Here is a 21461-nt window from a genome sequence, read left to right on the forward strand (position 1 = left end):
GAACTCTTCCATTTGTTAAATCAGAGAAGAGAAAATGTATTACACTCAGATATAAAAGGTATCATCACTCATCTTTTCTTTTTCTGTTGCCACATTTTTCTTCTTTCAGGTGTCCTGTAGTTTCTCATGTCCTTGAGTCCCTCTCTTATCCATGCACAGCTGGGCTGCAAAATGCCAGGTAGTTGATGAGCCAGTAATACCTATTGTGTGCTCTTATTATACTGGGATGAAAATCTCACTGGCAACTATGGAATTTGGTACTTAAACATCTTATCAAATTTTTAAAAGTCTTAAACCAGCCCTTACCTCAATAACTTTTTTATAAATGTAAACTTTACTTGAAGCAATTTTCTTAAGAGCTAGAACAACCTTAGCATCTACGTAGCTAGTGAGTAGCAGGACTTGTATTAGAAACCAGGTCTCCTTATTCCCAGCCTGGTACACACTGCCATCTCTGTGCTTGTTTTAGACTTCAGAGTTCTGGGGATAGCCTGGGTGGCTCAGCTGAGTGTCCAGCTCTTGATTTCAGCTCAGGTCATGCGCTCAGGGTCGTGCACTTGAACCCTGCATTGGGCTATGCACTCAGCGGGGATTCTGCTTGGGATTCTCTCCCTCTTGCACTCTCATTTTCTCCCTTTCTCTCACTGTCTAAAATAAGTCTTCACATTAAAACAAACAGACGAAGAGTTCTGGGAAGAGTGGATTTACAGAAATTTTCTTCCATATGTGAGAAGACACTTAGCCATCAATTTAAACACCGATAACACACAGAACCCTGCCCAACCCACTTGTATAAATAACTTCTCCAAAATCTTGGAAGAAGTTATTTGAGAACTGAAGTTTAGTAATGAAAGGCTGTTGTTGCAGTATCTATCAATTGGTCATAGGTCCTTAGGATTCATTTGAATATGTATGAACACATTTACATCACAGTAACAGATACCTAGCACAATTAAAGACCATGTCACGTATATATCACTAAAAACAGGAAAGCTAACTAATCCATTGCTATTGCTGGCAGATGAGCAACTTGGGTTGGTAGAAAAAGGCCATCCTTATAGGTGCAGGGCACATAAATTATCTCCAACTTCAAGCTCTCATTTTGTCTTCTAATCCAGAGATTACAAAGACACAGGGGAACTACTGTCAGTGTAGATAATTCTGTGAGAATTAGGAAAAGGCACCTCTTAACCTCCATACCCTGCCCCTCTCCCACATCTTGGATAGGGTATAACCAAATAGAACCACAGTAAAGCCCACATAGTACAAAAGTAATTGTTCATATTTAAAAATTGGGGAATTTCACAAAATATTTAGAGTTTTGATTTCCCCTGAATAATAAGCTGACAGTACTGGAGTTGAATTCCCACAAGGTGACTATTGGATGGAACCTAATATAAATGGTTTCCTTATGTTACTAATGTACATGGTTAAAAAGAAGAATTGTAAAAATACCTTTTCCAACCCTTACCTCCCTAGTTCACATCTCCAAATGCAGTTGTAGTTAATTCCTATCTTATAATGTGGATGTTTTGGTTTAGAATCTGGAAACTTATTTTTCAGAAACAGCTCAGATGCAATGTCCAAATCAACAAATTAGGAATGTAGCATTACAGCATGATTTAACCTTTCCACTTTAATATTTTGCTCCAAGAAAAGGGGGCCCTTTGTATTCTTGTGTATATAGATACATATACAGAGATAGATCTTTTTTAACTGTTTCCAAGTGGCTTCACAGTTACAATCACTTTTTCCTTAAAGGATATTGATAAAAGAGAGATGACATCTTCATTTTATGTTCGGAACAGCATCCAGTGGACTTTCTAAAAAATGCAACCTTACTGCTGGGGAAAACCATTATTTGATTCTACTGTGAAGCAAGGTAGGAAGCTTCTCCCCTCTGATAAGCTGGTTCTGTTGGTTTAGCAAGTTTATATGACTCAGCTCTGTCATCTAAACACGTGTCGACCAGCATACTGTTCATACTCCACACCCTAATTTCTTGCTGTTACATGATCTAAACAAAGTGACCAAGGAACTGAAATGTATTTTTCTAGTTACCATGGAGATGTTTATTGATCAGAAAGTATACAGTTTGCCGAGACGTTTTTAATGAGTAGAACCTAAATTGAATGTTGTGAGGTTTTAAAGAATAGGAGTTTCAATCAGCCATGTTCATAGAGGTAAATTTTTTAAACCAAAATGTCTTTTTAAAATTATGTTTGTTGGCCAGAGCACGTTTAATTATCAAATATTTCAGAATTGGCCTGTTGCTCATAGTGGCTTAGCACAAACATTTATCTACTGGTCTGGCTGGTTTTTAAATGTTTTGCTCAAATTACTTTTTAAGCTGTTTTTAAGGCTAGGTTAAAGCTAGGCTCAGTATTTTGGAATAATGTAAATTTCATTTGTAGTTATAACTGCAGAAGACAAAGAATAGTCAACTTCCTTTTTTCCATGTTTTGTGGTACCTTTCAGAAAAGTAATGACTTTCAAACAGGAAAACAAACATAAATAGACATCTAAGGTAAAATCCCTCGTTGCTTTAAATAAATTTCTGGGCTGATTCTAAGAAAATTTCTATCTGAGACTATGTAGAAAAGTTGCAGATGGCCTTTGGGTAATTACAGAGACAGCTGGGTTCCAAAATGAGACTGAACTGTTGTCTGTTTTAGAACTATTATTGAATTGATTTTCTTGGGCTCTTACTGAAAGAAATATGTAATCCCTGAATAAGCATGTTGTTTCTAGGAGCATGTAATGCCAAAGTTTACTTGTTTTGATATGTTTTCTAAAAGGGGATGGTACAGAAAAGAAACACTGATTTCCTCAGGGCAAATGCTAATCACTTGGTGCCAAGATGAAAAGAATAGTATTTGAACTGTTATATCTATATGTATGATTATGTGTCAGTGTTTAGCTTTTGGAGATATTTATCCATCATCCAGCCATGAGGTCAACTCACCTCAACTCACTTCACGGGTGTCAGAGTTTTGAGCTAGCAATATGACACTGAAGAAAATAGACATAGCTGTCATAAAATTTATATTGCCAGTGATGAGATGCCTAACGGTGAAGTGCTCTAAAGAAAGAACAGAGCAGGAGGTTGAGGAGGTTGAGTGAGAAGTGGGGTGTTAATTAATATAGGGTGATCAAAGGATGCTTCTAATTTAAAAAAATTGACCTTTGAGCTTATTGTGTACTCCACTTAATAGAATCAGTGATGACTGACCAGGATTAAACTAGTGGTTGAGTGAAAATACAGCAGCCATAGCCATTTAAAAATTATACTACAATTTTCACTATTACAGAGCATTGTTTCTGGTTTCCAGGGTTTTTTTTTTAATTGAATAAAATGGTATTTAAGTATAGAACTTTTTAACTCAAAGGGCTTTTCTGAATAAAGCTTGATTCTCCATCTTAAGAGGAGTTGTTGGGGGATGTCACATTGAAAAAAAAAAGCAGGAAGAACTGTTTGACAGACATCAGATCACACCTAAAGGAAAAAATTGAGGTTAAGGAGAATTAAATTCCTGGTGCTCTGCATTGGTGGTCAGACAATAAACTAGGAAGGAAATTGAAAAGTATAAGATACATTGAAAGGAGGTGAAAAAGGGCTACGAGAACCCTGAAAACTAGAGCTTGAAAGTTATATAGTTATATCTGGAGCAGACTCCATGGAAGCAGGAGTTAGAAGAGTAAGACAAGGGGAATACCCTGTGTTTTTTCCAAAAAGAAAGGAGGGAAAAAGGGAGGGAGGAAAGAAAAATTGAGACTGGATTATAACTATCAGATGTGCTAAAAACCCAGGACATAGATATTTAGGAATCTGGGTAAAGGAAAGGGAATTCTGTGCTAAGTAGGGCAAGAATGGTTATTGGAATGGAGTAATTGACCACGTAGTCCATGCCAAGGTACCAGGACCTATCCTGCGCTTACACAACCCTAAGAGTGGTAGCCTCAAATTTTGCACCCTACTGCCCCACCCACCCTTGGTTCAATTCTAGTCCCAGCACTACAGAACTCAGAGAGTTTAGGAATCTCTTCTTCGATCAATTTCCTTATCCCTCCCCACTGTCTCTTTACCTTTCCCTAAAAACCTTTTCTCTCCTTGCTTTTTCTTCCATAATTAAATATCAAATACTTAAGTGGCAAATAATATAATAGGAAAAAAAATTCCTATTTCTAGACTGTACTTGCTTATAGTAGGAAATAGGTCCATACTTCAGCAATTCGTCTTCAGACATAAATGATCCTTCAACTCCAGAGAGCAGTAGAAATTAACCTGAAAAGTGCAGGAAACATGTTAGAGAATAGTTTGGTTTGGGCATGTTGCCTTAAAGAGACCCCAACCAGCTAACAAGAAGGTATAGAAGTACCTCAAAGTCAGAAGAAGGCATAGATCAGAGGGGGGAAGTCAAGGCAAAAGTAGGAGCTGGGAGGTGAGGCACAGCTGTCCAAAAGCTCTCAATGGCAGGCCCAAGCAGGGGTGATGGACTAAGTTCCTTGAGTCATGAACCAGTCCTGACAGGGACTGTTGTTCAAAAGCTGTGGCAGGCAGGTGGCATTATCCCTCAGTGTCCCTTGAGGTGTGCTGTGACAGAGACTGTCCTTGTGGTGGCTTGTGAAAGCTCAGTAATACTGCCTTGTCAACATTGGCAGCAGGGCATCTTGCCAGGAACCCATGCCCAAGTAGAGCTAACTACCTTAACCCAAGTTCTGTTGAACAACTCTCCTGCTTCCCCCACAGCATAAGTAAATAAGTTGTTCCGTCATTCTCTGTTTACATCCTTATCCTTTCCATCCTCAGTGTATATTCCCTTCAACTTTGCAGTCCTTGAGCTTGGCTCATGCTACTGGCCCAGTTGGAATGCTCAACTGAATGTGTCTCTCCTACCCAGATCTAATTGGTAGATCCTTAGGATTCCATATTGAGGTTTGTCTATTTCCTAAAACCTTTGCTAATCTCCAGGATCACTCACCCCACTGTGCTCCTCAGACACATTGTGGTACAGTTAGGTGAGTGAAAAGACTTGGAGTTAGGCAAACCTTGGTTGAAATTCCTGTCTCCATCCCGGACTAGCTCTGTGATGTATAGTAAATAAATTTCTCTGATCCCTGTGTCCTCATCTGAAAAGTTGGAAATCAGTTCTTACCTTGTAAGTCTGTTATATAATACATGGAAATCTTTATAATTATGGAAAGATTTTAGGGACAATTCTTGGCATGTAGTAGATACCCAATATGCATTGACTTTGACTGTTAGCTTTTTTTTTTTTTTTAACATTTTTTATTTTTTGAGAGAGAGACAGTGAAAGAGAGGGTGAACCAGGGGAAGGTCAGCGGGAGAAGCAGACTCCCCATGGAGCAGGGAGCCCGATGTGGGACTCGATCCCAGGACTCCAGGATCATGACCTGAGCTGAAGGCAGTTGCTTAACCAACTGAGCCACCCAGGTGCCCCGACTGTTAGCTTTTAACACATGGAAACTGTGGGCAGAAATGGACTTAGGATAGAGGAATTTGGAAGCCAGGACTGGGAAAATAAGTGTCAAAGCTGGTATGTATGAAGCACTCCCAAGTTGGTGTGTGTCCAGACCCAAGTGCAGAGGGGGGCAGGATCAGAAGCAAGGAGAGCAGTGAGAGACTATGTACAAGCAGCTGGTGACCAGAAGTCAGGGCACAGATGTGGCCACTGACTCAGTACTGGGATCATGGAAAACATGCACCAAGTGCTCTTGAACATGATGTAGTAAAAAATACACAATTAATATTAACACTTATTTTGCCAGATACCACTGTAAGTATACCAACCCATTTAGTCCTCACAACAGCCCTATGAATTAGGATGGTCTCCCAATTTACAGGTAAAGATAATAAAACAGACTATTTAAATGACTTGCCTAAAAAAATTCAGCTAGTAAGTGGCAGAGCCCAGATGCCAACCCAGACAATTGTTTCCAGAGCCACCTTTAAACTACCCTCTGATAGAGATCTTCAACTGGAAGCCTTTCTTTGCTGGTCCAGGGGCCAGACCATAAGATGGGGAGCCTGCAAAGGACCAGCCAAAGTGAATAATCCCCAATGTATTTATTGGTTGGTTTGTTTTTTAAAAGATTTTGTTTTTAAGTGATCTCTACACCTCACAAAACTCAAACCTATAACCCTGAGATCAAGAGTTGCATGCTCCACTGACTGAGCAAGCCAGGGGCTTCTGTATTTATTGTTAACATTATGAATATAGCAAATGGTTAATACAGCATTTGTGAAAACTATTGTATTCCTGGAACTGGGCTAATTGTGCTTTGTCAGTATTCTTTAATCCCACAACTATTATGTAAGGCATTACCTATTTTGTAAATGAAAAAAATAAGGAGTTGCTTATTTTTGCTTAAATAAGGAGTTGCTTAAAAAAATGGAGTTGCTTTCTTCCCATTCATATCAAAGGAGTACTACTTTTCCTATCCACTCCTCAACCTACAACTATCAATCTGATGAGCCAAGCTCTCCACTGAAACCCCATTACTGAGATTTAACAGATGGCCTTCCAGGTGCTAAATTCAGATGGTCTTCCAGGTGCTAATTTGTGATCAACTTAGTGACTCTTCTGCACTCCTTGATGATTTCCCCCATCCTTCATCATTTCCAGGACCACAGTTTGCCAGGGCTACCTCTCTGGCCTATTTTTCTCCCTGTATCTCCATTTCTTCTTTCTTGTGCTGGTCCTTATAGGTAGGTCTTCTCCAGGAGCATGTCCACATGTCTCCTTTATTTACACAATCTCCTTGCATGCTCTCACCCATTTCCTGATCTCTGCTACCACTGAAATGCTGAGGGTAGGGGAAATGGTGCCATGCCCTTGACACCCACAGATTTGGGACAAAGATAATTAACATACTAGAGACTGCTGCTGCCCATAAAAGCATGTCAAATTGAAGTGTATGAAGGTGAACACATGGAACCTTCTGTACCACCCCCAACCCTGCCTAGTCAGACCTCACCTCTTCCTCCTCCTTTCCATTATTTTGATTAAGGACTTGCCATCCACCCAGTTACTCATGCCTAGACCTGAAAGTCTTGTTTTCTTCCTCCACCCTGCTAATCCATTCTGTATGATAGAGCTATCAGTTCTGCCTCTTTCATCTTTTGAATTTAGTCACTTCTCTCTACAGACCTGGGAAAGTCTAGTGGGAGCCAACACTGTCTCTCACCTCACTGACCGACACAGTTTATTCATTGCCCTCCTGCCTCCAGTTTTGTCCCTTCCACTGTTTTCTCCACTCCAGTCATAAACTTTTTAAAGCTCCAATGCAGGGAATAACATGATGAGATTTGAGCTTTTAACCCTCATTTCTCCCAGGATAAACTCTAACCTCCTCAACAAAGCATTCAGAGCTGTCTGGAATCCTGGATCTATGAGCCTCGTTCCTTGCCACCCAGTCTTGCTCTCCTATATTCCCTTGTGGATATTTCTGTCACTTTATCTTCAATATTGATTTATGACTATTTCCATATCTGTCTTCTCCACTAGTTGAAAAGTTCTTGGATTAGGGCAGGGACTATTGAATTCCCAGATTCTAGGGTACAGTAGGCCCTTGGTGAATATTTGTTGAATGCATAAAAAATAGGTGATTAACTTTCCCAAAGGTTATAATGCAAATAAGTTCTGAAAGTGGAACCAAAATCTGTGGCACTCTAAAACCCATATTGGCCCACTAATGCATCCCACTAATGCTTACATCAAACAGTAACAAAAAGATATACAGCACCCAAAAGAATTGAAAACAGGGTCTTGAAGAGATGTTTGTATACTCATGTTCATAGCAGCATTATGCACAATAGCTAAGAAATGGAAGCAACTCAAATGTCCATTGATGGATGAATGAAGGATAAGCAAAATGTGTTATGTACATAAAATGGAATATTATTTAGCTTTAGAAAGGAAGGAAACTCTATAATATACTACAATATGGGTGAATCCTGAGGACATTATGAGTGAAATAAGTCACAGACAAGTAATTGCATGATTCCATTTATATGAGATAGTGTAGTCAGAATCATGAAGGCAGAGAGTACAATGGTGGCTATCAGGGGCTAAGGGGAGGGAGAAATGGGGAGTAACTTTAACTGGTATAGAGTTTCAGTTTTATAAGATGAAAAGATTTATAGGGATGGATGGTGGTGATGGTTGCATAACAATTTGAATATATTAATACCACTGAACTGTACACTTAAAAATGGTTAAGAAGGAACTCAGAAAGACAAATAGCATATGATTTCACTACTGGGTGGAATTTAAGAAACAAAACAGATGAACATAGGGGAAGGGAAGGAAATATATAATACAATGACAACAGAGAGGGAGGCAAACCGTAAGAGACTCAATTCCAGGAAACAAATTGAGGGTTGCTGAAGGGGGCATGGGTGGGGGCATGGGATAACTGGGTGATGGGGATTAAGGAAGGCACTTGAAGTAATGAGCACTTGGTGTTATATTCAACTAACGAATCACTAAATTCTACTCTGAAACTAATACAGTATATGTTAATTAAATTGAATTTAAATAAAATGATTTTTAAATTGTTAAGAAGGTCAACTTTATGTTATGTATATTTACAAAAAAAAAAAAAAACCTTCAAAAAAAAGTCCCCAAACAAAGATGTCCTGCAAGGAGTCTTGGTCCCATTTTTCTCCTCCATCTTGCTGATTCCCACTCTCTCTGCTCCAAGGTAACCAATCTTGTTAGTTTCTGTATCTCCTTCCAGGTTTTCTTTTTGCAAATATAAGCAAATATAAAGCTATATTCTTCACCTTCTGACTTCTTAAAAGATATTAAAAAAAAATTTTTTTTAACAACTTCACCTTTTCTGGAGTATGTAGCAAAAGGAGCTAGTAAGTACCCAGCTTGAATGAACTCACAAGATGGAGACTTGGAAGACAATAGCTATTTGAGGAGAGGGTAAAGTAATCTTGCTTGCTCACCACGAGTGAGGCCTTTAGGGACAGCCAGAGTCCTCCAGGACAGAGCCTTAGGTATCTCTCCTAGGCCGATTCTCAAGCTCCTCAGAGTTACCTTTTCTCGGGAACTCTTCTAGGCCACTCCCTCTGATGCAATATCTGGGTTTGGACAGAAAGGAGGGAGCTGCACAGCCCGCCCCTTCTGAGCTGACTGGGCTGACTCCTCTTTCTAGAACAATTCAGTCTTCACGGCAATTCAAACCTCAGCTCCAACACCTGCATTCTGAAGCAAGGATGGCTGAGATGGACAGAATGCTTCATTCTGGAAGGAAACAATATTCCAGGTCAAGCTGAATCTGCCAAACACAGACCCTCTCTGTGGTTTTAGAAGAAGTCTTGACAAATCTTATCATGTGGTTTTTCTACGCCTTGATTCCTTGTTTACTCGTAGGTAAGTATGAATTAGAATATAGCCAGTAGCTTGGGATTCAAATATAGGTTAAGAAGGTGAAAAATACTTTAGCAGAGTTTGGAGTTGCAATATATATATAGAACATATTGTGTCTGTTTTTAAAAAGGTTTCTCAAATCTTAAACCTTCATCCCCATTCACAAAGCAACAGCCTGCATTCTGTTTGGAAATCTCTTTCCTAATGATCACAGTACAATTTGGAAAGATAAAGTATCAAAGCAGATAGATTAGCAGAGCTCCATGCATTTTATTATTTATCTCATCTGGGACACGTGGGTTGCTCTGTTGGTTAAGCGCCTGCCTTCGGCTCCGGTCATGATCCCAGGGTACAGGGATCGAGTCCTGCATCAGACTCCTTGCTCAGTGGGGAGCCTGCTTCTCCTGCTTCTCCCTCTGCCTGCTACTCCCCTACTTGTGCTCTCTCTCTGTCTCTCTGACAAATAAATAAAACCTTCAAAAAAATTTGTCTCATCTGGTTTTAAAAGGCAAAACATGGTTATCTGGCTCTTTCTGTGTGTGCCTTGGGATGTTAACTGTAAAGGCAGGGTAAAGTAAAATAAAGATTCTAACAATATATACATGAATAAAAAGGCTTAATTTGCAACCTTAATATTGGGTATAAGACCTATAAAAATTGAATTTCTCCTGGTCACTGCAGAAAAAGTAGCAGTTAGGTACTCCATAGCATCTTAAAATAATTGGTTTGGGGCATTTTCTCTACCAGTAAGATTACATAATTTTCTCTGCTCCACTCCTGGCTGCTTGTACCTACATGCTTTGTTGTTCCAAAATTGAAGCTCCTTAGTCTTTGTTGTTTCTTCATGCCAAAACACATTTAAGGGAAATTTAAAATTTTAATACTCTGAGGTACTGGGCACTTTGCAGTGTTGGTGGGAGCCCTGAGTTCTTTCTGTCTTTCCTTCCTTCCTTCCTTCCTTTCTTCCTTCCTTCCTTCCTTCCTTTCCTCTCTCCCTCCCTCCCTTCCTTTCCTTCTCTCCCCTCTTCCTTCCTTCCTTCCTCTGAGAACTAATTGTTTTAGTTTAAATCAGGCAACAAATTATTCTAAAGCGATTTGCAGATGTTTAGAATTGGCTTTTTAACGTCAAATTTACAGTGTCTCTTCCTAGCTCAAAAACCTTCACAACTCCCAATTGCTCAGTGCATGAATGCTCAGGGCATTCAGATCCACTGTTTGTTTCATGATCCTGCATATTCAGGCCTCAACTCTATTCCCCATTTTTCTTTGACAACGGTATGAACCACGGGTAGCTGCTGTCTTCACCTATAATACCCTCATTTCCTCCTCCCAGCTTTTATGATCGTTATTTCCTACCAGAAGCACTCTGTTCCTTTCCTCAACTCAAGCCCATACTCCTCTTGTCATTCCTTCTACCTTTAGACTCTTCCCAGACTTCTCTCTCCTTTGACCCTTGACCGCACATACTCTGCTTCAGTGGGTTACTTCTGTTTCCTGTGCTGGCCTGAGGAAAGGGCCTGGACATCTTTTCTGGTGTCCTCACAGCTCCTAGCATAGGCTAATCATGTTGGTTATTTGGTTAGTTAGCTGACTGATTAGTTGGTGAAACAAGTTGCCAGAAAAACAAGCCCCCACTAAGCCAGAGGGAAAAGATGAGGAAGCCAAATGAGAAGGGGAAGGCTCAGCAATTTTTTCCAAATTCTTTTTCCTTCACTAAGGTATTGTTGACATTTAACATTGTATTACTTCCAGATACACACCATAATGATTTGGTATTTGTATTTATTGCAGAATGATGACCATAATAAATCTGGTTAACATCCATCATCATACATAGTTATGTAACCGAACCAATGCGAGTTGGCTCCTTGATGAGTCAGAAACTGCAAGTTAATTTGTTGCACAAGGAAAACTTCTATTTGCAACAAATAAGGAGATGGCAAATGGCTTCCAAAGCGGTAACTCCCCCAGGGTGGATGGGTTCCTTTTGTTTAGAGTTAGAATGAATATTTTAGATAGGAAAACCCTGTCATGGTATGTAGAGGGGGACATAACTTTGCACATGTGCCGTAAGGAAACATGCCTAGGCACACATTGTACATTATGTAAATGAGACTTGTGCTTCTCCTTTACCATGAGGTAAAGGTAATTGCTGGTCATTCCACAGGTCACTCCATGATCCATCTGCATAGGCCTTAGCCTAGGTTTAGCTCAAGCAGTCTGGGTCATCTGGGATAGTAGGAGGTGGTGTCAGGGCCATCGCCATCCCCTGGGGGTAGGTTTGGGTTTCATTTGCCTGAGTTAAGAGGTAAGCCAAAAAGAAGAGCTTAAGGAAAAATATAGGACAAAGGTTAGTGAGTACAAGCAGGTGGGCAGTGAAGGTCAGGTCTTGGAGTCTAGTTGGTGAGTTACACATTTTTTTTTTCTTGTGATGCAATACAGTGCTATTTAAATACCTTAAAATCTGCAAGCAGTATTAATAACTATAGATACCATGCTGTACATTACATCCCCAGGACTTACCATTTTCACTTAAAACTGGAAATTTGTACCTTTTGACTCCCTTCGCCCATTTTTATTTTTTTTTAAGATTTTATTTATTTATTTGACAGAGAGATCACAAGCAGGCAGAGAGTCAGACAGAGAAAGGGGGAAGCAGGCTCCCCGCTCAGCGGAGAGCCCGATGTGGGACTTGATCCCAGGACCCTGAGATCATGACCTGAGCCAAAGGCAGAGGCTTAACCAACTGAGCCACCCAGGCGCTCCGCTTCACCCATTTTTAAATTTGGCATTTTCTTCAGTGAGGCAGTCCAGTCTTTTTTTTTTTTTTTAAAGATTTTATTTATTTATTTGCCAGAGACAGAGGGAGAGAGAGCGAGCGAGCACAGGCAGACAAAGAGGCAGGCAGAGGCAGAGGGAGAAGCAGGCTCCCTGCTGAGCAAGGAGCCGGATGTGGGACTCGATCCCAGGACGCTGGGATCATGAGCTGAGCCGAAGGCAGCTGCTTAACCAACTGAGCCACCCAGGCGTCCCAAGTCTTTTAAGCCTTTCCTGAAAACTCCTGTTTCAAACAGAGCTGGAAATGAGTGTGGTCTTCTGCCACCTATAAACCTATACAGAAAACCAAAAACCAAAAAAAACCAGTAATCAGAGACACCTGTGTGAGTTTTGACTCCATCACTTGCTAGCTCAGTGACTGTATCATACAACTTCATTTTCCTCATCAGTGAAATGGTTAAAAAAAAAAAATAGCCACCTTGAGATTGGGAGGTGTTTTAATTAAATGAGATGACGCAAACGAAAGCACTCTGAAGATGTCCATGTGTGCCACCTCCAGGTTAATTATTATTATCTGTGGGTTACGTAAACAGATGGTGTTCTCAGCAAATAATTGCTTTAGTTGAGGTTGCCCTTATACAATTTTGACCATTTCCTCTGGATGGTGTAGGTGATTGCAAAGAATTCTGCAAATTCTAAATGAACTTCTATTACTCTAGATCCCAGGACAGGTGGGTAGAAATTCTTGCTCACCTTTATAGAATTCATTTGCCTTGCGCTGTCCCTTCCAAATAATAGTGTGTGATTCAGGAAACTGATCACCACTACTACTACTACTACTGATTCCTACTAGTACTACTACTACCACCACCATCACCACCACTCCTCCTACTACTACTGCCACTACTACTACTACCAACAGCATTAATAGCAGTAGCAGCAACAACAATCATAATGGCTGTTTCTGAGCTCACACAGTGCTCTAGTTCAGCAAAAATGTTCTCTTGACTTCTCAAAATCCTGCAAAGTAGGTGGTATTACACCCACTTTATACCATGAAACAGACTCAGAGAGGTTCAGTAATTTGCCTAAGTATTTACATATAGTAAGTCAGAGAATTGGGATTTGACTCTGATTTGGCTAGTTCCAGAGCCTGTGCCCTCTGTATCTCTCTCGAAAAGAAGCTGAGACACTGAAGCAGGAAGGGAAAAGGGAGGACAGACAAAGTATGGGGAATAAAGATGCTGCTACCTTTTCTGAGCATTTGCTATAAAGGCTGTTGGAGGGTAGAAGTGGCAGAAAGGAACCCAAGTGAGGGGAGTTGGCAGTAGACTCAGTGGTAGGAAGCCAGCATTGGCATCATTCTAAGGAGGAGATACAAGGATTTCTGTCTGGAAAATTTGCCCAAGGGCTTTGTGGTGGGCAGCCTTACTTAGTAGCAAAAACATCCTATATAAAATAGGAGATTAGGAAAAAGGAAGTAAGGCTGAGGCTAATTTCATTAAGGGAGCCAACACCTAATTCACTTACTTAATTTTCATTAAATGACATTTCTCTTACCTTCTATGTGCTAGGTTCTGGGCTAGGTGCTGATTATAGAAGAATAAATTGGAATCCCTTGTCTTCAGGGAACATAAGAGCCTGCTGGGAAATATATTTAAGTCTTTGGCATTAGGGAATTGACCATTATAGTTTCAACTATTCTTTGGCAATAAGAGGTAAGATCTGCATTAGTGGTACTCAGTCTCAAATGCACATTGCAATCATCTGGGGAGCTTTTAAAACTATAAATGCCCGGGTTTCAAGAGCCAGAGATTCTGACTTAATTAATCTAGGGTGCTTTCTGGGCATTGGAATTTTTCAAAACTCCCTATCTGGGGCTCCTTAGAGAAGTGGTTTATTCCAGGACTGGGCAGAGAAAATGAAATACAAGTCTGGAGCATTTGTAGTGAGTAAGAAAGTACTCAAAAAAGGATGGAGCCCTAAGTGAAATGAGTATCCTGGATTGGATCCTGGATTGGAAAAAAGAACATTAGTGAAAAACCCAACAAAATTCAAGCAAGTGTAGAGTTTGGTTAATGGTAATGTACCAATGTTGTTGGTTTCTTAGTTTTGACAAATACATCATGGTTATGTAAGATGTTAGTATTAGAGGAAGCTGGGTGAAAGATATGTAGAAACTCTGTGTTATTCATATTCATGACCCCATACTAATGTAAGTAGTTAAATAAATGAATGAATGAATGAATGAATAGTGGAGAAAGAACAGCTCTTCCTTACAGAATTCCAATTAATAAACAGTAAATCATGGTGAATTAGAACATCAGAGCAATAATTGTTACAAGTAATAGCCACTAGTAAGTACTAAAACTAATGGATAAAAGTTTGAGAAGGGGAATAGTCACATAGTGTCAAAGTATGTCCTCTAAGTTATTTATTAATTATAAAGGGAGAAATGATAACTTTTATAGTAGAGATACCACCTTAACCAAGTCACCAAGGTTAACATCACCCATAAGACACTTACATCATGAACTCCCTGTGAATACATGCCAAAAATGTATTACCTCAGTCAAATTATGGGAAAAAATCAGATAAACTCAAATTGAGGAATATTCTACAAAACAACTGACAAGTACTCTTTTAAAATTAACATATAATGCATTATTTGTTTCAGTAGTACAGACCTGTGATTCATCAATCTTATATCATGTGCCCTCTCCAATGTCTATCACCAAGTTATCACATCCCCCCACTTCCAGCAACCATGTTTGTTTCCTATGATTAACAGTCTCCTATGGTTTGTCTCTCTCTCTCTCTGGTTTCATCTTGTTTCATTTTTTGCTCTCTTCTCCTATGATCCTCTGCCTTGTTTCTCAAATCCCACATATCAGTGAGATCATGTGATAATTGTCTTTCTCTGATTGACTTATTTCTCTTAGCATAATACCCTCTAGTTCCATCCATGTCATTGCAAATGACAAGATTTCATTTTTTGATGGCTGTGTATTATTCCATTGTGTGTGTATGCGTGCACATACACACATGTACTTATCACATTTTTAAAAAGGTTTTATTTATCTATAAGACAGAGAGAGAGAGCACAAGCAGGAGGAGCAACAGGCAGAGGCAGAAACAGACTTCCCACTGATCATGGAGCCCAATGCTGGACTCAATTCCAGGACCCCGAGATCATGACCTGAGCTGAAGGCAGATTGCTTAACCGACTGAGCCACTCAAGCATCCCTACCACATCTTCTTTATCCATTCATCTGTTGATGGACATCTGGGCTCTTTCCATAGTTTGGCTATTTTGGACATTGCTATTATAAACATTGTGGTGCACGTGCCCCTTGAGATCACTACATTTGTATCTTTGGGGTAAATACAAATTTACTCCAGTAATACAATTTCTGGGTCATAGGGTAGCTCTACTTTCAACTTTCTGAGGAAACTCCATACTGTTTTCCAGAGTGATTGGCTATACCAGCTTGCATTCCCACCAACAGTATAGGAGTGTTCCCCATTCTCTACATCCTTGCCAACATCTGTTGTTTCCTGACTTGTTAATTTTAGCCACTCTGACTGGAATGAGGGGGTAGATATCATTGTGGTTTTAATCTGTATTTCCCTGATGCTGAGTGATTTTGAGTACTTTTTCATGTGTCTGTTGGCCATCTGGATGTTTTCTTTGCAGAAATGTCTGTTCATGTCTTCTGCCTGTTTCTTGATTGGATTTTTTGTTTCTTGGGTGTTGAGTTTGATAAGTTCTTTATAGATTTAGGGTAGTAGCCCATTGTCTGATATGTCATTTGCAAATATCTTCTCCATTCTGTTGATTGTATTTTGGTTTTGTTGACTGTTTCCTTTGCTGTGCAAAAGCTTTTATATTGGTGAAGTCCCAATAGTTCATTTTTGCCCTTGCTTCCCTTGCCTTTGGCTATGTTTCTAGGAAGAAGTTGCTGCAGCTGAGGTTAAGAGGTTGGTGCCTGTGTTCTCCTCAAGGATTTTTTTTTAAAGATTCTTATTTATTCATGGGCAGAGAGAGATCACAAGTAGGCAGAGAAGCAGATGGGGTGGGGGAGGGGAAGCAGGCCCCCCCCACACACACCCGAGCAGAGAACCCTATGCGGGACTTGATCCCAGGACCCTGAGATCCTGACCTGAGCTGAAGGCAGAGGCCCAACCCACTGAGCCACCCAGGCATCCCTCTCCTCAAGGATTTTTTTTTTTAATTTAATTTTATTTTTTTAAAGATTTTATTTATTTATTTGACAGACAGAGATCACAAGTAGACAGAGAGGCAGGCAGAGAGAGAGGAAGGGAAGCAAGCTCCCTGCCGAGCAGAGAGCCCGATGTGGGACTCGATCCCAGGACCCTGAGATCATGACCTGAACTGAAGGCAGCGGCTTAACCCACTGAGCCACCCAGGTGCCCCTCCTCAAGGATTTTGATGGGTTCCTGTTCTCACATTGAAGGTTTTCAACCATTTTGAGTCAATTTTTGTGTGTGGTGTAAGGAAATGGTCCATTTTCATTCTTCGGCATGTGGCTGTCCAATTTTCCCAACACCATTTATTGAAGAGACTGTCTTTTTTCCATTAGACATTCTTCCGTGCTTTGTCGACGATTAGTTGACCACATTGTTTCGGGCCTATTTCTGGGCTCTCTATTCTGTCCCATTGATCTATGTGTCTGTTTTTGTGCCAGTACCATACTGTCTTGATGATGACAGCTTTGTAATCAAGCTTGAAGTCTGGAATTGTGATGCTGCCAACTTTGGCTTTCTTTTTCAATATTCCTCTTCTATTCAGGGTCTTTTCTGGTTCCATACAAATTTTAGGATAATTTGTTCCATTTCTGTGAAAAAAGTCGAAGGTATTTTTTTTTTAAGATTTTATTTATTTATTTGACAGACAGAGATCACAAGTAGGCAGAGAGGCAGGCAGAGAGAGAGAGGAGGAAGCAGGCTCCCTGCTGAGCAGAGAGCCCAATGTGGGGCTCTATCCCAGGACCCTGAGATCATGACCTGAGCCGAAGGCAGAGGCTTAACCCACTGAGCCACCCAGGCACCCCAAAAAGTCGAAGGTATTTTGATAGGGATTGCATTAAATGTGTAGATTGCTCTAGGTAGCATAGACCTCTTAACAATATTTGTCTTCCAGTCTATGAGCATGGAACATTTTTCCATTTCGTTGTGTCCTTCTCAATTTCTTTCATGAGTACTTTATAGTTTTCTGGGTACAGATCCTTTGCCTCTTTAGTTAAGTTTATTCATAGGTATCTTATAGTTTTGGGTGCAATTGTAGATGGGATCAACTCCTTAATTTCTCTTTATTCTGTCTTCTTGTTGGTTTATAGAAATGCAACTGATTTCTGTGCATTGATTTTATATCCTGACACTTTACTGAATTACTGTATGAGTTCTAGTAGTTTTGGAGTGGAGTCTTTTGGGTTTTCCACATGCCATCTGCAAAGAGTAAGAGTTTGACTTCTTTTTTGTTAGTTCAGATGCCTTCTATTTTTTTGTTGTTTTGTCTGATTGCTGAGGTTAAGACTTCTAGTACAATATTGAATAGCAGTGGTGATAGTGGACATTCCTGCTATGTTTGACCTTAAGGGAAAGGCTGTCAGCTTTTCCCCCATTGAGAATGATATTTGCTGTGGGTTTTTCATAGATGGCTTTTATGATATTGAGGTATGTACACTATGAATAGTTTTAATCAAGAAAGGATGCTGTACTTGGACAAATGTTTTTACTGCATCAGTTGAGAGGATCATTTGGTTCTTGTACTTTCTTTTATTTATGTAGTGTATTGCATTGATTGATTTGCAGATGTTGAACCAACCTTGCAGCCCAGGAATAAATCTCACTTGGTTGTGGTGAATAATCCTCTTAATGTACTGTTGAATCCTTTTGACTAGTATCTTGGAGAGAATTTTTGTATCCATGCTCATCAGGGATATTGGTTTGTAATTCTTCTTTTTGGTGGGGTCTTTATCTGGTTTTGGGATCAAGGTAATGCTGGCCTCATAAAATGAGTTTGGAAGTTTTCCCTCTATTTCTTTTTTTTTGGAACACTTTCAGGAGAATAGGTATTAATTCTTCTTTAAATGTTTGGTAAAATTCCCCTGGGAAGCCATCTGGCCATGGGCTCTTGTTTATTGGAAGATTTTTGATTACTGTTTAAATTTCCTTCCTGGTTATAGTCTCTTCAGGTTTTCTATTTCTTTGTGGTTCAGTTTGGTAGTCTGTATATTTCTAGGAAAGCAACAGTTTCTTCCAGATTGTCTAGTTTGTTGGCATATAGTTGCTCATAATATGTTCTTACAATTGTTTATATTTCTTTGGTGTTGGTTGTGATCTCTTTCATTCATTATTTTATTTATTTGAGGTCTTTCTCTTTTCTTTTTTTTTTTTTTAAACTTTTTTTTAAGATTTTATTTATTTATTTGACAGAGAGAGAGATCACAAATAGTCAGAGAGACAGACAGAGAGAGAGATGAGGAGAAGCAGGCTCCCCGCTGAGCAGAGAGCCCAATGCGGGACTCGATCCCAGGCCCCTGGGATCATGACCTGAGCCGAAGGCAGAGGCTTAACCCACTGAGCCACCCAGGCGCCCCAGTCTTTCTCTTTTCTTTTTGATAAGTCTGGCCAGGGGTTTATCACTCTTATTAATTCTTTCAAAGAACCAGTTCTTTGTTGTTCTTTTTGTTGTTGTTGTTTTATTTCTTCTACTGTTCTTTTGGTTTCTTTTTCAATTATTTCTGCTCTAAATTATTTGTCTTCTGCTGGGGTTAGGCTTTATTTGCCTTTCTTTCCCAGCTCCTTTACATGTAGCATTAGGTTGTGTGTTTGAGACCTTTCTTGTTTCTTGGGAAAGGCTTGTATTGCTATATACTTCCCTTTTAGGACCCTTTTTGCTGCATCCCAAAGATTTTGAAGAGTTGCGTTTTCATTTTCATTTGTTTCCATGAATTTTTTTTTCTAGTCTTCTTTAATTTCCTGGTTGACCCATTCATTCATTAATAGGATGTTCTTTAACCTCCATGTATTTGCGTTCTTTCCAACTTTCTTCTTGTGATTGAGTTCCAGTTCCAAAGCATCGCGATCCAAAAACATGCGGGAACAATCCCAGTCTTTTGATACTGGTTGAGACCTGATTTCTGACCCAGGATGTGATCTATTCTGGAGAATATTTCATGCGCCCTCGAGAAGAATGTGTATTCTGTTGCTTTAGTATGGAATGCTCTGAATATATCTGTGACATCCCATCTGGTCCAGTGTGTCATTCAAAGCCCTCATTTCCTTGTTAATCTTCTGCTTAGGTGATCTGTCCATTTCAGTGAGTGGGGTATTAAAGTTCCCTATTGTTATTGTATTATTATCAATATATTTCTTTGATTTTGTTATTAATTGGCTTATATAATTGGCTGCACACATGTTAGGGGCATAAATATTTATAATTGTTAGATCTTGTTGAATAGACATTTTAACTGTGATCTAGTGTCCTTCCCCATCTCTTATTACAGTCTTTAGTTTAAAATCTAATTTGTCTGATATAAGGATGGCCACCACAGCTTTCTTTTGATGTCCATTACCATGACAAATGATTTTCCACGCCCTCACTTTATTTTTAATTGTTTTTTAAAGATTTTAGACTTAAAGATTTTACTTTTTTATTTGACAGAGAGGGAGATCACAAGTGGGCAGAGAGGGAGGCAGAGAGATTGGGGCTGAGCAGAGAGCCTGATGCAGGGCTTGATCCCAGGACTCTGAGATCATGATCTGAGCAGAAGGCAGAGGCTTAACCACTGAGCCACTCAGGCCCCCCTCCACTCCCCCACTTTAAATCTGGAGGTGTCTTTGAGTCTAAAACGAGTCTCTGGCAGAGAGCATAGCAATGGTTCTTGCTTTTTTATCCATTCTGATACCCTGTGTCTTTTGATTGGGACATTTTAGCCTGTTTACATTCAGAGTAACTATTGAGAGATATGAATTTAATGCTGTTGTATTGACTGTTTTGCCTGTAAGGTGACTGTTACTGTATATTGTCTCTATTCCTTTTGGGTCTATGTTACTTTTTGTCTTACTCTTTGCCTAGAGGGTTCCTTTCAATATTTATTATAGGGCTGGTCTGGAGATGACAAATTCTTTTTTTAAGAATTTATTTATTTATTTAATTTAAAGATTTTATTTATTTATTTGACAGATCACAACTAGGCAGAGAGGCAGGCAGAGAGAGAGAAGGAAGCAGGCTCCCTGCTGAGCAGAGAGCCTGATGGGGGCTCGATCCGAGGACCCTGGGATCATGACCTGAGCCGAAGGCAGAGGCTTAACCCACTGAGCCACCCAGGTGCCCCGACAAATTCTTTTTTTCTATTTGTCCCGGTAGTTTTTTATCTCTCCATTTTGAATGACATCCTAGCTGAATAAAGCATTCTTGGTTACATACTTTTCTCATTTAGCACCCTGAATATATCATGCCATTTTCTTCTGGCCTGCCAGGTCTCTATGGATAGGTCTGCTGCCAATCTAATGTTTCTACCCTTGTAAGTTACAAGATGCTTTCAGGATTTTCTCTTTGTCTCTAAGATTTGTAAGTTTCACTATTATGTGTTGGATATATATATCCATTTTTATTGATTTTTGAGAGGGATTCTCTCTGCCTCCTAGATTTTGATGCCTGTTTCCTTCCCCAGATTAGGGAAGTTCTCAGGTGTAATTTGCTCCAATATATCTTCTGCCCCCTCTCTCTTTCCTCTTCTTCTGGGATCCTAATTATTCTAATATTGTTTTGCTTTATGGTATCACTTATGTCTTGAATTCTCTTGTGATCCAGTAGTTGTTTATCTCTCTTTTTCTCAGCTTCTTTTTTCTCCATTAATTGCTCTTCTATATCACTAATTCTCTCTTCTGCCTCATTTATCCTAGCAGTTAGAGCCTCCATTCTTTTTTTTTTTTTTAAAGATTTTATTTATTTATTTGAGAGAGAGACAGTGAGAGAGAGCATGAGCGAGGAGAAGGTCAGAGAGCGAAGCAGACTCCCCATGGGGCTGGGAGCCCGATGCGGGACTCGATCGCAGGACTCCGGGATCATGACCTGAGCCGAAGGCAGTCATCCAACCAACTGAGCCACCCAGGCGTCCCTAGAGCCTCCATTCTTGATAGCCTCTTACTGATAGCCTTTCTTATTTCAATTTGGTTAGATTTTAGTTCTTTAAATTCTCCAGAAAAGGATTCTCTAGTGTCTTTTATGCTTTTTACAAGCCCACCTAG

At 39.8% G+C, this 21461-nt stretch overlaps 1 protein-coding gene across 6 annotated transcripts in view; it reads left to right on the forward strand.

Annotated features, from left to right (window-relative positions):
• Positions 1–607: 607 nt before the first annotated feature.
• The window catches only part of IL20RB (interleukin 20 receptor subunit beta), a 44474-nt gene continuing 23620 nt past the window's right edge, over positions 608–21461 (forward strand). For 4 of the 6 annotated variants that reach the window (XM_032333959.1, XM_032334001.1, XM_032333976.1 and 1 more), the window contains exon 1: positions 8617–9407. In XM_032333959.1, the coding sequence (XP_032189850.1) occupies positions 9368–9407 (40 nt within the window). In that variant the 5' untranslated portion in view covers positions 8617–9367. Of the gene's footprint in view, positions 1883–8616; positions 9408–13756; positions 13901–21461 lie in introns of those variants that run through there. The other 2 variants (XM_032333965.1, XM_032333992.1) reach the window with 2 other exon arrangements.

This window comes from Mustela erminea, chromosome 1, assembly GCF_009829155.1.
Source record: "Mustela erminea isolate mMusErm1 chromosome 1, mMusErm1.Pri, whole genome shotgun sequence".
Taxonomy (NCBI): domain Eukaryota; kingdom Metazoa; phylum Chordata; class Mammalia; order Carnivora; family Mustelidae; genus Mustela; species Mustela erminea.